General features: G+C 37.1%; 1 protein-coding gene across 2 annotated transcripts in view; it reads right to left on the bottom strand.

Moving 5' to 3' along the window:
• Nucleotides 1-14,751: 14,751 nt before the first annotated feature.
• The window catches only part of FIGN (fidgetin, microtubule severing factor), a 209,840-nt gene continuing 202,023 nt past the window's right edge, over nucleotides 14,752-22,568 (bottom strand). For both annotated transcript variants that reach the window (XM_077447574.1, XM_077447575.1), the window contains one exon: nucleotides 14,752-19,245. In XM_077447574.1, coding sequence (XP_077303700.1) covers nucleotides 17,015-19,245 — 2,231 coding nt within the window. In that variant the 3' untranslated portion in view covers nucleotides 14,752-17,014. The remainder of the gene's footprint in view (nucleotides 19,246-22,568) is intronic.

The following is a 22,568-nucleotide window of genomic DNA, read 5'->3' as shown; positions in this document are numbered from 1 at the left end:
TTAGACATTAATAGCTGTATGTAATAAAATATTTAAAAAAATAAGGGGTTACTCACTTTTGTGAGATACTGTATATCTATATCTATCTATATATCTATATATATCTATATATATATATATATCTATATATATATATATATATATATATATATATATATATATATATATATAGATAGATAGATATAGATATAGATAGATAGATAGATAGATAGATAGATAGATAGATAGATAGATAGATAGATAGATAGATAGATAGATAGATAGATAGATAGATAGATAGATAGAGAAATACAGTATCTCACAAATACACATTTGTATATATTTTGTATGGGATAATTTTGCTTTCTTTTACCTGCACCTGAATTTACCCTTTATTATTATCTGGTCTGTGTCAACAATGCACATTTCAAAAGCAATCCAATCCAATAAAATGTAATGCAGAATCATTTTTATTTGAGGTATGCTTGTTTTCTCTTATTCCATAATAGCATAACCGCGTACAACATGTTTATACAGTAGAGAAAAAAAAATCATAAAAATATGTGCCTCAGACCAATTATTAGTATTCTCAATTGTTACTTTTTAAATTAAATGGATATAAAAAGAGACAAAAACTATTTAACAGTAGTAGCACATATTTATGAAAAGAATATTCAGTAGGGACAGTTAGTTACAATACCAAGCTCTGATTTTATGTTTTTATATTACAGTGCCGACACCTTCGAAAATGAGATGCAATGAATTACAATTGAAACTGTAGCTACAGGGACAAAAAGCATTTTCAGATCTCCAAGTTAATTGTGCAGCAGCTTTCTACATACACATGATCAATCATCTAATGATTCCATCAACATAAAAATCTAAGCAGAAATGTCTCATTTACATTAATAATGTCCACAAATTATATGAATTCATTTTGCAAGTGATGGATAATTTAAGCTTTCATCATCTAAAGCTTGTCTTTTTTTTCCAAGAGAAATGGACTATTTCATTTTTAATGAGTGCAATGATGATACATTTAGTTGCAGCAGATGCAAAATAAAGCACAACAATAATGATTTTGAAACTGGTGGAATAAGTAAACATACACAGAAGGGAATTAAATGTATAATACAAATGTTTATATGTTTAAAAAAAAAATAAAGCCTGGGAAAATGGCAGGCAAATATTTTTCTAAGAATTTAAGGCTGAACTCCTGCTAAAAAAATGTACCGGTAATATTCCAGTAATAGTAAAAAACAAAACAAAAAACAATGTCAGGGAGCTCCTGAAAGGGGTTGTTAAAATGTAGACACTCCTCAACTTACATAGTTTAATGTTCCCTATATTACTTGGGGACTAAGTGTAACCAACAGAGGGTTTACTGCTAAACATCCTCTGAGAACTGACATTGATTTGCTAAAAGCACTTGCATACATCTTAGGATAATGCAAGAAATTCCAGAAGAGCAGACACATGGGGACAATATTTTCTGGGTGTTGGAAGTTTCCACATTTTTTTATACATAACCTTAGTTAGCACTGTGTAACTGTGCATATTTTTATTTTGAGCTACATATATGTTAGATTAGCTCTTAGTTAGCACTTTGTAACTGTGCACATTTTTATTTTGAGATACATATACTGTATGTTAGATGTCAATCTAACACAGCTTGAAATGTAATGAAAAATAACACAATATGCATTTAGTTATCATGTTATACACCAGTTCTCTGACTATTTAAATTTTGTATAAATGGTCAAACTGGGCTGATCAGACAATTATGTGGGGTTAGATGAAGACTGAAAAACTGTAATGGCTGAAGTAATTAAGCTGAGAGAATTTACAGCTGGGAGTTATTAAAATTTGGAAAGATGTTAATCATACTCTGCCATGCTTAATGGTTGGTGAGGTTTGAAAAACAATGATTTTGGAACAATATTATCTACAATAAATCAGTAAAGCAGACTGGCATACTGAGACATGGTGATGACCAGTTAAAAGCTCACAGAACACTGACAACATAAACAATAGACAGTATATCACTAGATTCCCATGTGAAATTTTGGTTTTAAAACAAATTTTGTATAGTATTCAATTTGCAAATAGAATGTAAGGTCAGCTATATATATGTGCAGATCTCTATAATGGTCAACAAGACTTTTGCCAATCTTGCATCACAACATTTGCCAATCAGAATTGTTGGCTGGCATGCTAAGAGTGGAGTGGTAATGTTCTTCTTCAATCTTGCTGATAAGCAAACAATGGTGTCTACCTACACAGAGGATTCCTATTAAGTGTGAAGATTTGTGTCTATTCCCTCTAGGGATTTTATAAAAGTCCTGATTGTCCCTAACAATGCTGGATGCAATGTAGGTACATTGTTTCCAAAAAAAACAGGCATTTAAAGTCAAACTCATTGTTTCAGTTCAAACATACAGTATCTAAAGACATAAGATGAAAAAGAAGACAATTTTCTACTGCAGTCTATAAATCCAAATAAGCGCTCTTGGTGATAAAAGTCTATCATCTTGTTTTGACTTTCCTGGTTGATAGATATGGATCCCTGGGATAAAGCTGGGTACACATGCACAGTTTTGAAGGGAAAAAAACTGATATATCCCTGCATCAGCACATCTCCCCACTGCGACATTGTATCCCCCCCCCCCCCCCCCCCCCCAGACAGAATATACTGATCCGCACTTGCATGCACTGATGAAATGTTGGTTTTCCAGCCTGACCGTTTGACAGAAACTGGTTGTTAGACTGGCCTCTGTTTAACAGACAGCTATACACAGTTGTATAGTTGTCTGGTTCCAGTGAACTGGCTAATTTTCGGCCCATGTGTATCAGGCTCAAGGCTCATTACCAGGCTCAAGGCTCATCTCACCACATTGAGAGTGGTCTACAAGCTATCTGTTACAGTACTACATCGCTTACAACACGCTAACCTTTCTGGAAACATTGTTTTTTATAATTAAAGAATAACTGCACTTTTAAGCTTCAACAGACCCCCTCCCCCCTCAAAGTCTTATAGTTACCTGTATTTGCTACGGTTTGATCTCCACTGAACAGATTAATTCATTGCTATAGAGAGACCATCTATTATGTGCCCCAAGAGTGGATGATATTTCCATGGAAGTGAATGGAAATTTTGCCACATATATGTTGAACACCTTTTTGTGATTGTACAACTTTCCCTGGGCCCCTCACAGAGAAAAATCTTGCAGGAGTAAAGACCGGAGAGTATATATTTGTTGAGTACAATTATGCTTTAAACTTTGATGAAGAGTAAGAGGTTCTCCTCAAATTAATTAAATATAAAATAAATTAGTAATTTTGCCTCCATGAGTGGAAACACAAAGAAGTAACTCGCAGCCTACATGGTGAAACATTGAAATCTATCTACAGCTCATTCAAAACCAGCTCCAGAAGGTTGTTAAAAAAATAGGGGCACTTACTTCACAACTTGCTGGGTGCTGAGATTTCAGATCTATTTCTTTCTCAACAGCAATATAATTGAGTAGTTCTGTTACATGATCCATGCATTAGGCCAATTTGGTGGCAATTCATGTAGAAATGCCCTCTTATTTTTTTACCTGTTCATTGAACATTTAAAGTGACACCTTCAAAAGGGAACTTCTTTGACCACCATTGCTGGTATCCTGCCATTTGGCATGCTGTGTCTAACCTAAAGTTAACAAAACAAAAAATCCATACCCTGTTTGCCCTCTTTCCCCAAACACTGCATTCCCCCTCCTCACTCGTAAGCTTTCCTACAGCCTTGGTCAAAAGTTTTGAGAATGACACAAATATTCATTTTCACAAAGTCTGCTGCCTCAGTGTTTATGATGACAATTTGCATATACTCCAGAATGTTATGAAGAGTGATCAGATGAATTTCAATTAATTCCAAAGTCCCTTTTTGCCATGAAAATTAACCTAATCCTATAAAAAAGATTTCCACTGCATTTGTGTAGAAGGCTTCAGGGTGCCCAAGAAAGTCCAGCAAATGCCAGGACCGTCTCCTTGTTCAGGAATGGCAGCAGGCAGGTGTGAGTACATCTGTATGCACAGTGAGGTGAAGACTTTTGAAGGATGGCCTGGTGTCAAGAAGGGCAGCAAAGCAGCCACTTCTCTCCAGAAAAAACATCAGGGACAAACTGATATTCTACAAAAAGTACAGGGATTGGACTGCTGAGCAGTGGGGTACAGTAATCTTCTCTGATAAATCGTCTTTTCCAATTGTTTGGGACATCCGGAAAAAAACTTGCCCGGGAGAGAAAAGGTGAGCACTACCATCAGTACTGTGTCACTGTTTAACAGTAAAGCATCCTGAGACCATTCATGTGTGGGGTTGCTTCTTAGCCAAAGGGGGGGGCTCACTCACAATTTTGCCTAAGAACACAGTCATGAATAAAGAATGGTACAAAAAAGGCTCTGAGAGCAAATTCTCCCAATGACAACCTTCCAATAACAGTTTTGTGAGGAACAATGCCTTTTCCAGCATAATGGAGCACGTTGCCATAAGGTAAAAGAGACAACTTAGTGGTTTGGGGAACAAAACTTCGAAATTTTGGGTCCATGGCCAGGAAACTTGCCATCCCATAATCCCATTGAGAACTCGTGGTCAATTCTCAAGAGGTGAGAGAACCAAAAAAAAAAACAGTCATGGGCATTATGCGATATTATGCGAGAATGGGCTGCCATCAGTCAGGATGTGGGCCAGAAGTTCATTGACAGCATGCCAGGGCAAATTGCAAATATTGACTCTTTGCATAAACCTAATATAATTGCTAATAAAAGCGTTTGACATTTATGAAATGCTTGTAATTATACTTCAGTATACCATAGTAACATCTGACAAAAAGATCTAAAAACGCTGAAGCAGCAGACTTTGTGAAAATTAATATTTGTGTCATTCTCAAAACTTTTGTTCACAGCTGTAGTTCTCTCAGTAAGTCCAGCTGCTTCCCGTTGTTATGTTGACTTTTGGTCAGAAGGGCCTCTTCTCAAAGTTGCCTGCAAATCTCCTGAAAAATAGAAGAAATCCCTATAAAAGTTAATGGAGTTCTACTGTGCACTTACAGATAGCAGGAAGAAAAGACTTGACTGGCTCAAGGTAAGCATTGTGGTAAAAATCGTCTGGACTAGAACCAGAACTAGGTAACTATGCAGCTGAGGATTGAAAGGATGGGTTAGATAAGTGTCGGTGTGGGAAAGTCTAAGCGGGTAAGACAAGAATTATGTCACGTTTCAAGATGAGTTTATATGTCTTGAAAAACACAGACCATATATACATCACTCATATTGCACTGAACATCTTAATCTTTTTTGTTCCTTTACATTAATTACGTTCACTTAAAAAAAAAAATATATATATATATATGATATACTGCGTGTGCCATTAAATGGTAGGAAAAAAGTGCAGTCATAAAAAACAGTCTTTTTTTCTTATACTGTGATTTCTATAGACATAAATCTTCAAGCAGTACCGGTAAAAAAAAGAAGCTTTTAACCAAAAGAACATCTGAGCACCTTGATGCCTTAAATATCTGAACCCTTTAGAAAGTTCCATTTTTTTATTTTTTATTTTTTGTTAGAGCATTTTTCTCATTCATCCTGTCTTTGTTTCAGAAATATTAGGAAGTGTATGTTAGGTAAAGCTGGACATTTTTTATTTTCCTATACTGTAACAATCTTCTAACATTCTAGAACAAAGTATATGTGTTTTTATCATGACACAATATCAATGTATACAATATCATGGCATGGAATTTGGCCTACATGTAGTAAAAAATAACTAAACACTTTTAAAGCCCAACTGAAGTCCAAAACTTTTTTATTTATTGTCTCTTTATATTTCTGTAACCCCTATTTTGTGATTTTTGACTGATATGTGCTTCGAAATGCTGCTTATGTGCCCTCACACTGCAAATGTAATGCCCCAATCTAGGAATATAAATAGATGGGGTGGGTACATGCCCTCAAACTGCAGTGGGCTGTGCTGGCAGAGCTGAGTAACAGCCACACCCCCTCAGCACAAGCTTCTTCCTATGGACTTATGGTATTACAAACACATAGAGGGATGGATCTACCAGATTTGCGAGAAATACTGAGTGCAATGGGTCTGCCCGTTAGACTGCACATCTGTTGAAACAGTAACATGGAAAAAAAAAACTGTAAAAATAAAGGTTGCTGGTACAATGTCAACCGCAATGTATATGTATTTATGTGACTTGAAGTAAGTTTTAATATTTATTCTTAATTTACAGGAGAGCAAAGCCCTGCCTGACAAATATTAAAATAATTAGCTGAAAAATGCTTGAGTACATCTTCTGTATAAACATTTAAAAAATAAGGTTATTGAGGTGGAGACATGTATGAATATATTGCTATATGAAAAATAATACAAATCAACAAATGTAAAGCAGAAGAGCAGCATTTTCTATCTTAGATTTGAATATAGTAGGGAAGGGTTTAAGCCTCCAACAGGTTTTAATCTGTCTGTATCCCCAGATGGCAAAATGCCGGTTGGTCATTGTCCACTTTTGGTACTGGTAGATAACTTTGGAAGAACTCTTTCTAACAGGGACGAAGACAGCAATACACACCTAGTTAGAAGTTATATTCCTTCCCCACTCTATCCAAAGATTTTAAAAAGTTTTGTCTTTTTACAACTAAGAAAGAGCTTGTATTCATTCCAATTGGATTTAGGTCTGCATGGCCATGTGGCCATATTAGGTCAGTGATGTCGTGAGCATCATAAAAGAAAAGAGAAGTGCCTCTAAGTGCAGGCAGTATGACACTATGAGGAGCTTATTGGACATCACAATAACAAGAAGCAACTCACATGGAGCAGAATAAAAACAGGCTCATCATGCAGGGAATCTGGGATGTCAGCGCTGGATGTCTGTGGTAGGACCATCAGGGTCCGCTGCTGCATATTTAGGTTGGAGGCGGAAATATTCTGGGGGAAGCTGATCAGCCCTGATGGTGCCAGAATGCTGCATGGTCTGCAGTGCTTAGGAATGTCACTGGAGCAGGGGATCCTGATGTGTTTCTGAGTCTGCATTATGCCAGTCCTGGACATGTGCACTCCTTTGTCAGGCTAGTTATTGGGGGAGGTGGAGCCATATATATAAGGGAGCAATAGAGGATACAGAGTTCTAGTGCCTTGAAGCCTGGCTGTTAGCTGTTACTTAGCTGTCCCAATATGGCTGCTAGCTGTTACTTAGCTGTCCCAATATGTCAGGTGTGTGTGCAGAAATGCTAATAAAGCTGAATGTCATCACATCAGTTCCCAGCTTTCATGGAAAGATGTTGTGAGCATCCCTACCCTCTTTTGTGCATAAGCTGTGGGGCAGGAAATACCCTTACTCACAGCTTATTAGACCACAAATGACAGCTGATTTCCAGCTTCGAACCCAAAACCATTTGGAAAAAACACAAGCTCATCCTTATTCACAACATCTTAATAGCTACTAGAGTGGAACATACAAAGCGCTGTATGCCATAAGATGATTTTTGAGATCATTATGGTCTAAATTGTATATCTTTGTACATAGAACTTATGAAACTATTTTAAAAGTTTGGTAAATAAATAAATATCTGAATAGTAGATCATGTGTTGTAATTAAATATTTGGTTAAAGTTGAACTCCATACAAATACATTATTTAGAAAAGAATAAACATTGCATTAAATTGTATTTTTATTACCAGCCTGTAGTTTAGCCTTTAAGTGGTTGTAAAGGCAGGTTTTTTTATATTAATGCATTCTAAGCCTTCTGTGTGCAGTAGCCACCCTCAGCCCTCCTAATACTTACCTGAGCCTCATCTCAAACCATCAATGTTTCGTGAGAGACTCAGCTGCTCGGAACTCTCCATCCTCATTGGCTGAGACAGCAGCCAATCACCATTGTCAATCAAAGTAAGGTGTAAACTTCAGATGAAATGTCATTGATTTAATCTGCTGGTGATTCAATGTTATACAGTACATGCAATAAATATGCCACTGGGCAGTCCTAAACAACAGCATATCCTTATGGATTATATGGGTTTTGAAACCTTAATTAGTCTAGACTTTTTTTTTATTGAAGAGACCTATAACCCCCCACCCTCATTTAAAAAAAAAGTGTCATGCTTAATTGTAATAGTATCTGCATTTACAGTTTTCCTTTAGCTCCCCTCCCAAGCTTTACAAATACCTGCTTGATCTTACCAGTGAAACCCACCTCATTTACATCCCTGTGATGGGCTGACAATTCTGCTGCACTGCTCAGAACAGAGTGGTCACTCTCATTTAGGCTGTGTCCGCTTGCACGCAGCAGGTGGCTTGGGATTGTCACAACTGATTCACAAGCCTGTTGTTGTTCAATCAGCAGCTGCCCACACCTAGTCCTGCCCACTGCTTTCTGGATTGCCAACACCACCTCTGCTACTAAAAATCATCCTACTGTGAGCTGCAGTGTCTGAGAGGAAGAGTGTGCGAGCCATAAATTTATGAGATTTGGCACAGCCAGGGAAGTTAAAGGACGTTTTTGTTTTTACTTTATGAAGCTTGTGCATCACATTGTACCTGGATTCAGGACCTTTTTAAGCTATCATATGGGGGCCTTTAGATGGACTTTAGAGCAGAAAATATATACTGAAGATATAGAATGCTTTATCTATTTATGAGCATTGGGATCTTTGCAGTGCAAGATTTGTTATTGGTACAGAAACTCCTGCCACGGGATGAGGTGAATCAAGGTTGGGGCTTATTTGAGAGGTCAAGTTAGATTAGTGGTAGGCTCACTTTAAGTGGTTGGGATGGTTAAGTGTTAAGGATTTACTTCAAGGGTAAGTATAAGCAGGAGGATAGGAGTTACTGTCTCACTTTACGGCAGGCATCTCAAAATGTTTTTGGGTCATATGAATCCCTTTACCCCTTTTTGTGACATATTTCCTCATCCAGAGCCACAGATGCTACCTATAGCCATCAATAGAAAGCAATGCCTGTATGAGGATATATGCCGTTACTTGATGAAAAAGGCACCTGCATATGGATGTACACCACTATATGCAGACATTCTGGGGTTGATTTACTAGAATTGGAGAGTGCAAAATCTGGTGCAGTTCTGCACAGAAACCAATCAGCTTTTGGGTTTTATGTGTACGCTTAACTGAACAACCTGAAGTTAGAAGCTGATTGTCTACCATGCACAGCTGCACCAGATTTTGCATTCCCCTGCTTTAGTAAATCAACCCCAGAGTTGAATGGCTGTATGCATATGCATGCTTATGGAAGTACAGGCATATATACAAGTACATGAGGGCTTATGGTCCATGTCGATGGGATTACTAGAACAAATATATAATGTAGCCCCTTAAAGGTTTATTTTCCACATTTTGAACCATTGTTTTATTTGACATGCATACTTTAGAGTATAGTTAACTTATATCCAAATCCACGCACTAAAATCTTATATAAGCTTTAATATGTTACTGTATTTCCAAAAGTCATTTTTAATTTTTTAAATGTTCCACATTCATCAAAATAATAGCTGGTGATCCTGCCACAAAGGTTTTTGTCCAGGTACTTATTGTTATTTAAACGAAAAAACATAAGCCGCGCTTAAACAAAGAAAAATGTGATCAGCTACTTGTACAGTAGTATTAAAATATACACTATATAGGGTACAGTAATATTAGGATATACACTATATAGGGTACAACAACCCTTTAAAAATATGTGCGTAATATAGAACACATATGTATTAATGTTCTAGATTCAAAACCTCACTGCTGTGATTCGCTATATATAATAAGAATACATGACATAACTTATAAATACGAAAAATATATAGCACATCAACACCCAGTGTATAAACAATAAGTCCGTGTATAGAACGCCAAAATGATTGACGTAAGGCTGTAAATATAAGACCTCTAAGAATGAAACATAATGTTCATGTAATCCAAACTGAGAAAAGTCGTGTTCAATCCACCACCAACATGTGTTGAGATTTGCTGCTTACCAGACGAATATGACCCCCCACTACAGAGGGTCACACAGAGCTCTATGAAATTGTGCACCACTTCCAGCCACGGGGGAGGGGATTCCACGATGTCCTCCTGACCTTGCTGCTTCAAAAGCTCTTGGGAAGAAAAGCTCGCTCCCGTATACTTGGCTCAAGGTCCAAAAGAAGGACTCAAAGGCAGGGGCATCAAAATCATAAAGGGAGATAAAACTCAAAATAGTATAAAACCCTTTTATTTTGTGATAAAAAATATAAAAATACACTTACAGATGTGTAAAAGAAAATACGCCTTAAGTCCGTGGCGCCGGCCGGACGCACACGGACAGACCCGTTCTCCTGGAACCCGTCACAAACACGAGGTGATAAGTAGCGTACCGCTCAGCCCTACGCGAAGCAGCAAGGTCAGGAGGACATCGTGGAATCCCCTCCCCCGTGGCTGGAAGTGGTGCACAATTTCATAGAGCTCTGTGTGACCCTCTGTAGTGGGGGGTCATATTCGTCTGGTAAGCAGCAAATCTCAACACATGTTGGTGGTGGATTGAACACGACTTTTCTCAGTTTGGATTACATGAACATTATGTTTCATTCTTAGAGGTCTTATATTTACAGCCTTACGTCAATCATTTTGGCGTTCTATACACGGACTTATTGTTTATACACTGGGTGTTGATGTTCTATATATTTTTCGTATTTATAAGTTATGTCATGTATTCTTATTATATATAGCGAATCACAGCAGTGAGGTTTTGAATCTAGAACATTAATACATATGTGTTCTATATTACGCACATATTTTTAAAGGGTTGTTGTACCCTATATAGTGTATATCCTAATATTACTGTACCCTATATAGTGTATATTTTAATACTACTGTACAAGTAGCTGATCACATTTTTCTTTGTTTAAGCGCGGCTTATGTTTTTTCGTTTATCTATTTTGCTTGTATGTGATACAGTGAAGCCGCAGCTGAACACTTTTGATACTTTTCATTATTTAAGAAATTCACAATTATTTCACACACTTCACAATCTTTCACCTTAGCGCAGTTTGTTTCCCCCTTTTTTTCTATACTTATTGTTATTTGTTGACAAATTTCTCCCAATGTTCCCCTATAATTGAGACAGGAGTGATTTACAAAATTGTTACAATGTTGCAAAGATGGAACTCTGTTGTTTGCAAGTTTACTGGACTGAAACCCTTCACAGATGAGCAACACATTACTTAAACAAGGTTCACACCTATATGTGCACAATCTACACCCACATCGCCTTTAGGGCAGCCTATTAATTTCAATGGACTTCCCTACCCATTGGAAACACAAACAAATAAGTCTCCACCCCTTTTTAAAATCACGCTGCACCAAAATACAAGAACACACATGGTTTGCCAATGTGTGGGGGTGCTATTAAGATTTAATGCCACCCCTACGTGTCTTCTAAGCAGCACATTTCTCTGGGTGTCAAGGAATGCACACAATTTTGTGCATGTTTCTGGCACGCAGTAATGTGAACCAAGCCTTCTTAAGGTAAACAATGGAGTTCCATCTCTGCAACATTATATTAATTCTATATAGCAATTCACTCTCTAAAGCAGCTAATTCATTACACTGTTGGTGGTAGGCATAGGGATCTCCATACACTTTATACACAATGCAGAGTTCTCCCTCAAATGATTTCCTCTTCTGGTCCAACATTCTTGAGGATTGTTTTTCTCTTAGGTTTGAATGTTTTAGAATGTTATATTTGCCTTGCAGAAGACAATGAATAGAAACGGACGTTACACACGTTACAAACATTGCGGATATTATTTGTGACTTTTGTATGAATACTGAGACATTCGCACAGCAATTTGTTTTTTTTTTTATTACTTGGCCCCTAAATGTTGCTCAGCTAGAGTTTAAAATCAACTTTAAGTGTTGGGAGAAGATTTGGTGATGGGATAGTGATGCACCTAAAACACTAACCAGCTACATTATTCATGCTTCTCCTCAGCACTCATGCAAGAGTACCAGTGTCAGGCTCCCAACAAAACTATTTCATTGCACAGTTTATGATTCCAACTAGTGCAACCTTCTTTTTACATTTATAAATAATGCTATAAAAATGCACTTTTTCTACAGAAAATGGGGCATAAAGCCATACAGTGTTGTAAACTTCAGAACTAGGGCAAAGCCACTGATTAGCCATCTATCTCCTTACAAGACATTGTAAGGGTCATCATATGACTGCCTATTGACATTTAGTCATTTGACTAATCTCTATTTCAACCTTATTTTCAAATAATTTATCTATATACATGGGTAGGATGTTTAGCATTAATTAAGGGCTTTAATTCTGGTATAAAGTGGTAATAAATAGGTCAAATGCAAAAGAAAAAGCTGAAGTCCCAAAAATATCAGAAATAAAATAAAAATATATATTTAACCTAGAGACAATAATGATGTTTTTTCTTGTGCTTTTTGTAAGCACAATCTGATTTGTTGTTCCTGTTATCAGTTACAGTAGCATATTTAGAAAACATTTTATAGATCAAGTTCTATCTCTTTGGTCAAACCTACATGCATTTAAATGCAAGGAGAACATAGTATTTGTTGATTTCACCTTATAAGTTTATCACAAAAAATTTGTTTTAAACTATTTAAATAATCAGTAACTCTTAAAGCATTAATAAACTCTCTTTTTTTTAACTGAAATGGGCCTCCAGGTGGGTTATGTCAAAATTAACTAGTATGCATTGCATATTAGCCCTCATAATGTGCCCTCCAATCCTGTTTCCTCACCAATCCCATGGGTTCCAGGTGCTTCCGTCTTCTCCTAGTCTTCCTTCCAGGTTCTGTGTGTTTGGTGTCTTGAAGGGCCAGGCCTTGGTGATGTCAATTCCGCACATGGGCATGGAAGTCACATCTCCACGGCACAGATCGGGTGCCATAAAGTATACTGAGCTGTGGTGTACCTTTCTGTTGACGGGGTAAGCTATTTTGAGAGAGGACACCATTAGGGTCTCTTCTGTCAAAAGAAAACTGCATGACAGAGTGTTTTTTTAAACTTTAGAGTTCAATACCACTTTAAAGTGCACATGTGCTCAAACTATGGCCAATAAATTATTAATATACTGTAATCTTAATCGTTAAAAGATCTTTAAAACAAGCCATCACTGGCATTTGTAGATTCAGGCAGTGTAGGGTAATACATCCTCAAAATTTACAGTTCTGGAGTGATGTTCCAGTTCTTTTTTTTAACTGCATACAACACATGTTGTTTACTTACAATAGAAGACTGGTAGGCTGCCAAATAAATTCCACCAGAGAAAAATAAACTAGATAGGAGTTGCTATTTCAGTGGCTCTGAAGCTCTTTATCTGCCTGTTAAGAAAATAATTTAATGTCCATAGTACAACCTTGTATTGAGAGTAACTTGGTTTAGGAGTGTTTTGCAAGACAAGCATTTTTTTTAAAATAAATTTTGACTTGATAAATGAGTGATGTTTTGATAAACAAGTAGTGTCATGTCACAACTGAGTATAACAGAAAAGAGAGGCGCCTCTAAGTGTAGCACTATGGTTACATTTAATGAAGGTACAACATTTAGCAACTCAAATGGTTTATGATTAAAACAGGCACATTTAAGTATGCAGGCATCCGGGGTAAAGCTGTCCACATAGACCATCCTCCTCACTGCCATTGACATCATCCCTTCCACTCTGTGCTCCACGAGTGCTTCAAGCCTCTTTTTCAGATTGCTCTACTGCAGGGTAGTATTCCCAGTCAAGATTGCAGACTGACAGCTGTGTGAGTCGGCGGTGTGGAGGATAGTCTATTTTTTTCAGCGTTACCCCAGATGCCTGCATACTTAGATGTTCCTCTTTTAGTCATTAACCATGTGAGTTGCTAAATGTTGTACCTTCATTAAATGTAGCCATATTGCTACACTTAGAGGTGCCTCTCTTATATTTTATACTCTGTAACTCCTGTTGGACTTTGCTTCTAATCCCCATTGTGGAGGCTGCCATTTGTGGATGGACATTTTATGGTTACACAACCTATCACATAATCTTTTTATATGGACTATAACCTGAAGGACTTATGAATAAATGGTTGTGGAATTAATCATCTACGTTTCCATTATTTCTTAAGGGGAAATTCGCTTTGATATATAAGTGCTTTGGATTACAAGCATGTTTGTGGAAAAAATGATGCCCGCAATCCAAGGTTTTACTGTATATCTATCTTTATTACTCTATTTTAATATAATATTACATTGAATATTTTGTGAGGACTTGAGAGTGAGTAGAGGAGATAAGTATTCTTTTATAGTTCCATACCATAGAATTATCAGTCTAGCAAAGTCTTTACACATTCTTACAACATTTTAACAAACCCACTAATATAATTATACTAGGCCTGTTGTCAGATCTTCCACTGTTAAAGATGGCTCTTATATTTTCTTTCTAGTTGTATACCCAAAAATTCTGTAAATAAGTAAGCCTTTCAATCTCTGACAGTAGTGTGAGAAATGTTAACATGCTCAAATGGTAATAGTTAATAATTTTTATGTCTTATGACCTTTAGCCAAATTGCCTTTAGAAAAACTTGTAACATTTGGTCTGATGAAAATTAAAAAAAAAAGTTTTTTTTAGACATCTATGAAAACTTTGCTGAGTGGTCTGCATTGATAGAGTCCAAGATGACACTTTCAAAAGTTGCTAATAAACTTAGGATTTGACAAAAAAGACAAAAACATGCAATCGGAATAATATTATTGGTACCCTTTATTTTTGGAAAACAGATTCAATTTTCAAAGTGATTGTTTCTTTGGATGTGCAAGATTAAGTTTGTTTAGTTAGTTTAAACTCATTTTTGCAGAAACAAAAGAACCAAAAAATGTAATGTAAATTCTTCTTTACGACGTTCAGTGCATTTATTTAATTTCTTAAATGTACATCAATAGCCAGTGCTTTGAAACAGCATTGTTACTGTCTCCATTTAAAGTAAACAAAACATTACATTCAAAAAAGCCAGGTTGTTCTGTTCATGAGTTGGCAGGCATGGACATCTGTAAGCCTGTACACTGCTCCTCAACCAGAGACATCACCCAACATCAATTAGCTGTCATTATAAGTAGTGAACAAATAAACCACAAAAATAAACAAAACCAAGACACAATTGAGGATGGTAAAAGTTAGCAGGGATAGAAAAAATGTCATAAGTATTAGACAGCATTCAAACAAGGTAAAATACACAGTGAATGTACACAGGAAAATAATACAAATAATACAACTATTAAAAACAAGAGTTGACTCTTTGAAGCCTATAGAGGCTGTCTTAAAAAAATAGCAACTTGGGGCATTTTTCACACAATATATTTCACTATTAACATATAAAACAAAGTGGTATATTTGTAAAATTAAAATTATCCAATAAAGCTAACTTTTCCAGTTCGGAAAAAAAAGAGCATCAGCAAGATAGTTATTTAGAGATGAAAGGGCATATGGTTTATTAAGACTTTCAAAGTCTATTCGTGCAATTCAAGATTTCTCTTGTTGGCTAATGATGGTCAAACATGTTAAAAATGTATGTCTTCTGAACCACACATAGCAACAAGATCCCCATATTACAATTTTTATTTAAAATGAAAACAAATAATACAAAACACCTCTTAAAATGCTATTTACTTTCCATGTTTTTGGTTGCAGTGTCTTGATTAAGAACGATTCAGCCTATCTGAATTAGACTTTGGAACTTTGCAGCTTTGCATACCACCCTTAATCCTTAATAATTAGGTATTACACATATTGTATTGTTTAGGTATATTACTTAAATTGAAAAATTAACATTCTTCAATTTGCCTAATGATTAGATAGACTACAACCAATTTGCTGGTCTTCCTGACCAATGTGGCAACTGGAAGTTTACACAACATATGATGTTGAAACTAATATATAGCCAATAAATTCAAAGGCTATCTACAGTGTCAAAGCTCACCAGTAAATATTTGTAAAAAATAATCAGGTAATAAAGCCAGTCACCATTATCTTAACAGCTGTTAGACTGAAGCTGAGTTAATTTAGGACACTTTCTTTTGAACCATAAAAGTAAAATCCAAATAAAGAACATAGTCATACTCTCAACTTACTTTAGAAAATGTCTTTGATTTAATATAATAACTGGCAATTCTTAATAAGGTTTCATTTACATAGGGAGATATGAGCTACAAATTAACATGACGATACATCAGCCATTTTTCTTTAGAATCAACCAAATACATTCAAAGTAATTTTCCATGCCACTTTCCAATTTTTGAGGTAAACATACATTATAATATAAAGCAACAATGACACCAACCATCTTGCTCAGCAGTAAATAGTGCTTTCAACACATTCCTTTGAGGTACTGTACAAATCAACTTTCCTGAGGTTTTTTTTGTCATTTTTGCAGACAGAACATTAACATAAAGAAACTGCAGAAATTAAGGTCCAGATTATTTTTTTCCCTGTTTTACTGTTCCGCAGAACAGAGGGGATTGAGGAATACTGTTGCTCGTACAATGGCAGAAATCTGGTTCTGTGTTTTTTTAACTCAGTTGTTCATCTATAGTCCAGTAATGTTTGAAGTTAAAGCTTTTCATATTAGCACATGCCACCAATGTAATTGTGAGGCAAACAAAAACATAAAATAAAGCACCAGTTTAGGCACTTGACAGCAACTAAATCTCAAGAACAGCAGAATGGAATCAACAAACAGGTTCACGTCCTTCCAATGTCAACCTACTTCCACCCTACGTCTTTCGGAGTGTTGGCTTGCTTGAACACAACTAAGCATCAACACATACCCATTGTCCCATGTGATTCAATTCAGAACATTGGCTGTTTGATGCACATTTATTTCAAGTCTACCATCACTCTGCAGATGCAAGGTTACTTGGGCTGTCTTGGTACCTTAAACAGTTAGGCCACTGCCAAAAAGGGATTTAGTTCCCTATATCATCTATGTTTGTGTGCCAGCATTTCAAGTCTGTCACTGACTGCACCCAAACATTTTGTTCCATTCAATATATGTATCAAGTTCTTTTTGTGATATGCTAGGCTGAATCTTGCAGAAAACATTTTCAAAGTCTTGATATGTTACAGGTCGCAGCTGGCCAGGCATAATGGCTGAAAGTTCTGAAGGTGGTATGGCATGAAGAGGGCCTACCACAGCTTCCTGACACAAACGAGCCACATCCAGTCCAGAAAAACCTTCTGTGCGCTGGACAAGGAGTGCAACCTCTTTGTCAGTGAGACAGTAATTGTGCTGTGATAGCAGTTGTATTATTATCTGATGTCTGGCTGTGCTGTCAGGAAGGGGAATAAGAAGTCTTTTCATGAAGTATCTCCGTAGAGATTCATCTATTTCTTCAGGTTTACTTGTGGCACAGATTACAACTATTTGGTCCTCAGCAGAAGATAGAACAGTATCTAACTGCATAAGAAATTCTGTTCTCATCCTACTTATAGGACTATGTTCTTCACTCACTTGGGAAGAGAGAAGCATGTCAATGTCACTAACAAAAATCACTGAGGGCTGCCGACACCTTGCAACAAGGAATGTTGCATGAACAATCTTTTCACCTTCAGTTATCCACTTTGTGACAATATTTGAGCCAGAAAGTTTAAAAAATGTGGCACCCAGCTGACTAGCTATGCACCTGCCCAGTAAAGTTTTGCCTGTCCCTCTAGGTCCAAATAAAAGAAGGCTCCGAGGCAAAGCAGTGAGTCCACTGAATGCATCTGACCGAATTACAGGCCACAAAACTTCTTCTTTTATAAAGGCCTTCACTAAATCAAGGCCAGCAATTTCATCCCAATCAACTGGATGTCCCTGGCTGATAATCTCATTTGTTACAAGGTCAATGAGGTGTGTATCGGTATTCTTCAGCTGTTCGTCCACAGAGTGGTTGGATGAGGTAGCTGTATGAATTCCAGTGCCTTGTAGAGAGTGTGGGAGCATTTGCCTGTGGTCATCACTGTGCTCACTAATTGCAGAAGTGTTGTATTTTCCAAAAGTTTCACTTGATCTTGAATTTTTAGCAGTGCTATATGAAGGTGGGGTGAGAGCTCTAGTTGACTGACTGGTAAATTTTCTTTGCTGGTCACCAGGTCCCAGCTGTTTTGTTGGCTTGAAGGCTAATGATGTTGTTTCAGAACTTCGATCAAAGCCATTTCCCCTATTTGAATTAGAAATACTTGTGTCAGACATTCTATACATAGGGCTATGTGAGGTTCTTTGTTGGCTGTAACTATAATTTCCATAGCTGGGATCTAAATCGCTTTGCCCTGCCATGTAGAAAGCTTTTCTTTTAAGAGAGCTGGCAGAACTGTTAGACAAAGAAGACGGTGTTATCGGGGTCAACCCATGGGTCTGATAGCTATAGCCAGGTACAGTAGTGGGAGGGAGAGGAGTAGGAGCAGGAATGCCTGAAGGGAGGTAAGCTGAGGGAGGAGGGGCACTTCCAGGACTATAGCCTGAGCCAACTGTGGATTGTGGGGGATAAGCAGCAGGTGGATAGTTGTAGCTTGATAGGTTTGAGGCCCCATTGTAGCCTGGCACTAAAGCTGGTGGAGGTGGAGGTGGAGGAGGAGGTTGTAGCAGTCCCGAGCTATGAAGTGGAGATGGGTGAGGTGATGGCAGTGCAGAGGCAGACTGGCTACTGTAACTTGAATGCAGGTAGGATCCATTGTATCCTGCTCCATATTCCTGAGATGGTAGTCCTGAATGCAGACTTGGTACTGTGTGACTTCCACATGTACTACTGGAATAACTAGATTCTGTCAGGTTGCTTCCCACCCCAGGAGAACTACCTATGCTGGCAGAAACATCAGATGGAGGTACTCCAGCTTTGCTTGCTGCAATAACATCAGCAACACAGTTCATAGGATATACACCCTCAGGGTTCAAGGAACTCTGCCAAGGTTCACCTTCATTTTTCCGGCCGTTTACAAGACCTGATTGAGCTTCAGTGTAATTACTCAAAATGGGCCGTTCCATGGAACCATCCAAAATTCCAGAATATTTCTCTGCATATTTCTTTAGCAGATTTGATGCTGTTAAAGCAGAGATGTCATCATTGGCCCAGGCATACTGATAGGTACGCTGCAAGTGACCTCGATATGCTTCAACTTTGTGGGCTGGTGACCTAGTGGTTGAAGTTATATCAAAATGCTGTTCTGGCCACTGAGCATGCTCTGGCGTCCACTGCATCTTCAAGCCTGTAGAAAAAATAAAACACAATAGTAAAAAATCAACATAATTTTGTACAGTAAAACCTTTTATATATAGACTTTTATTTAGGTGTTACAAAAATCAATGCTAATTTGCAGTAGGGAATAACAACCAATCAGGTTTCAGTTAAAAAAAAAAACATTAAACCATGAACCGTGAAGAATAATTTTTCATTGGCCAGTATGGGTTAATCTCACTTCAGCCCCCTTTTTTTTTACTTAAAAAGCTCTAAATTTAATGGTATAAGTGCATATCTACTGTATATAGCTTAAAGGTAAGCATTTAGACTTTTTGTATTTACATCTTCATAAAGCTAATTTACTGCTAATTTTGTTTGTGAACAATAAAACAGTAAAACCCTAATTTGAATCAAAATTTTTTATATGTTTTTTGCCAAGTGATTTTGACAGCCTAAACACAGCTCTAAGCCATTATTCTCAAAAAAAATTTGCCTCATTTTGGCACATTTTGATATGATTGTAAACATTTTTTACCACTTGACACTAATGCACTTTGACACTGACAATACTAGCTTCAAATTTTAAAATAAGGAAAAATGCAGTGAAAAAAATGTTGCCATACTTTATAATTAGGATCCCAAATGTATTTAGAAAGCATAGTTTATAAGAAATATATAAGACATGCATCAATTTTCTGACACCTTACTGCATGCAGCTGTTCTGTCTTTACAATATCACTTTCAGTTTTATATTTCTTTTTTCCTCCAATCTAAAAATATGAGACACAGCTGACAGATCACATCTAGGATACCTCTCTTATTTGGTGCTGAACACCTAGTTAGCACAGCATAATGCACCCTGTGCAGAACAATATGACACAGACATTGCAGGTCATTCCATAATCCAACTCTCATCTAAAGTGGTCCACGACAGTTTCAAATCTGCTTCGTGGAGTGCAGCAAAGCAATCTCCTAGGCAGCGGTCTGTCGCTTTCATCACACAAAGCCTACAACTTGGTATGAATTACAACTGCTTTCTTTCTGCTCTGTTGTCAAACTGCTGGGAAAAAAACAAGTAACACTTGTGTGTTGGATTGTTTCTCCAGCACATCTCTAGGGTGCAGGTATTAAACAGCACTAACCCCCTAAAAGTTTTTTTTTAACTTTACCCTCCAGCTGGAGGCCACTGAATAGGTTTTTGGAGCAAGGTGGATATAAATAGTACAGGATTCAAGAGGAATTTCTGCCACTGCAAATGGTAAAAATTGCTGCTGCTGCTATTACTTCTAATAAAGTTATAAAATGGTAAAATAAATAAAATGGTAAAATAAATAAATCTAATATATATATATATATATATATATATATATATATATATATATATATATATATATATATATGTATATATACCCACCATTGATACTTTCCAAGAGAATATTGGGTTGATTTACTAAAGACAAATAGGCTGCTCGCTTTGCAAATACATTTTTTCTTGGTGTAGCAAATGTAGTGAGAATTCACTTTGTAAAATGAAAACACTTAGGGTCCTTTCATACATGGCATGCCCGTTTTGACTGACTCCGCTTGTTCAGCAGGGGATCAATACATTGATCCCCACTGAGCAGGTGGATGATGGGTCCATCTCAGCTCACTGTGCTGAGATGGACCTTTCAGAGCCCTGCTGTCCTCTATGGGAGATCAGATGAAAATGGATCCGCCTGTCCGTTTCATCCGATTCCATCAGATCTGCTGGACAGATGGAAAATAGAGTTTCCATCCATCTAGATTTAGTGGATCAGGTTGGATATCGATGGATCTCGGCCTGCTCATATCTCGTACAAGGAAGCCGATACATTCTGACAGGAAGACTCAATGAACTACCACAGCTCTGTGGTAGTTTGTTGAAAACTACAAGCTGATAGGTGCAAAGGCTGCCGGGCCTGGTTGTTTTCCATTTACAGAACACTGTGAATGATGATGTGGCACGATGGGTCGGTGGAGCCCTGCTGTGTTTTTTTTTTTTTTTTTGATGTCTAGCAGGGGAGAAGATCCTGCTAGCTGTCACAGCGGGGGACCAGGGGGGTGTGGCGGCCGGTCTGTTTGTAAAATGTTATGAAAGGTGAACCTATCCTTTAAGCTAAGGGAATATTTCCTTACAAAGTGAACAGCCTATTTGCCTTTAGTAAATCAATGCAATGGACTATAAATCACTTTTACATTTAAATGCTGCTATTCAATAACAGAGTAAATAATAATAAAAAAAAAAAAAGAGATAAAAGAAAAATATGAACAGAAAAGAAAGAAGGGAAAGAACAGATAAAAATGAAGGGAATAGAAAGGAAGGACCAGATAAAGGAGAATAGATGGGAAGGACCAGAGGAAGGAAGGAAGGAATGAAGGAAGGAATGAAGGAAGGAAGGAAGGAAGGAAGGAAGGAAGGAAGGAAGGAAGGAAGGAAGGAAGGAAGGGAAAAGGCAAATACATTCCATTTATCTTTACTGATCATTAAAAGAAAAAAGAATTGAAATTAATCTATATGAAAGAAGGGATTTATTCTACAATCATTGTTGAAAACCCCTCTTACTACACTGAAAAGTTTAGGAAAGCTATGGGCTTTACATTTTTAAATCCAAAAATGCTGGCAGTGTATTAGTAAATTGCACAGAGCACATTGCCAACCTGAAATGTAAACAGTTGTGTCCAGATCTCCAAAGATTTCTACAATGCTGGATTATGAGCAGCATAGTACATGCACACATCTGGAGCTTGGTTCGTTTTCAGAGGCCCAGGCTGCATGGCAGATTCTAACACAATTGTCCCCTGCAGATGCTGTCACTACAATCACTATAGTTATAGTACCCTAACAATTAACGATTCCCCTGCTGGTTCATGCTGCAGCTGTAACTAAATAGACTCAGAGGGAGACCAAAACAGACGAGGCTATGGCATCACTTTCCACTGCTGGTCAAACAGCTAAAAGCTGGAAAAATGAATCTGTATAAAGAATAATATGTTGTTTGTGCTACTCAATCCACTTCAAAATGTGCTGAGGTTAAAAGAAGGTGCTCTGACAAAGAAAGTATTTTGCCATTGATTTCAAAGTCTCTAGCCACAGCAAAGCTAGGCACATCTAGAACAGGTTTTCTTATAAGTGATATCCAACTAAAGTTTAAAATCAAACATTTATAAGAACATTCAAACAGAAAACAATATGTAATATGAAAACTTAAATGAGTCTCACTATACAGTAGTTACCTATGTACAAATATTTTCTGTCTTTGAAAATTTTACTTTAATAACTTGATCTCCGGAAGATTTACCCTCCTCCATAACTAGGCTATTTTTTGCAAT

The sequence above is a fragment of the Lithobates pipiens genome, unplaced genomic scaffold (assembly GCF_037356315.1).
Source record: "Lithobates pipiens isolate NorthernLeopardFrog02 unplaced genomic scaffold, aLitPip1_a1.2 Scaffold_22, whole genome shotgun sequence".
In the NCBI taxonomy this organism is placed as follows: domain Eukaryota; kingdom Metazoa; phylum Chordata; class Amphibia; order Anura; family Ranidae; genus Lithobates; species Lithobates pipiens.
This window is presented reverse-complemented; position numbering and strand designations above follow the sequence as displayed.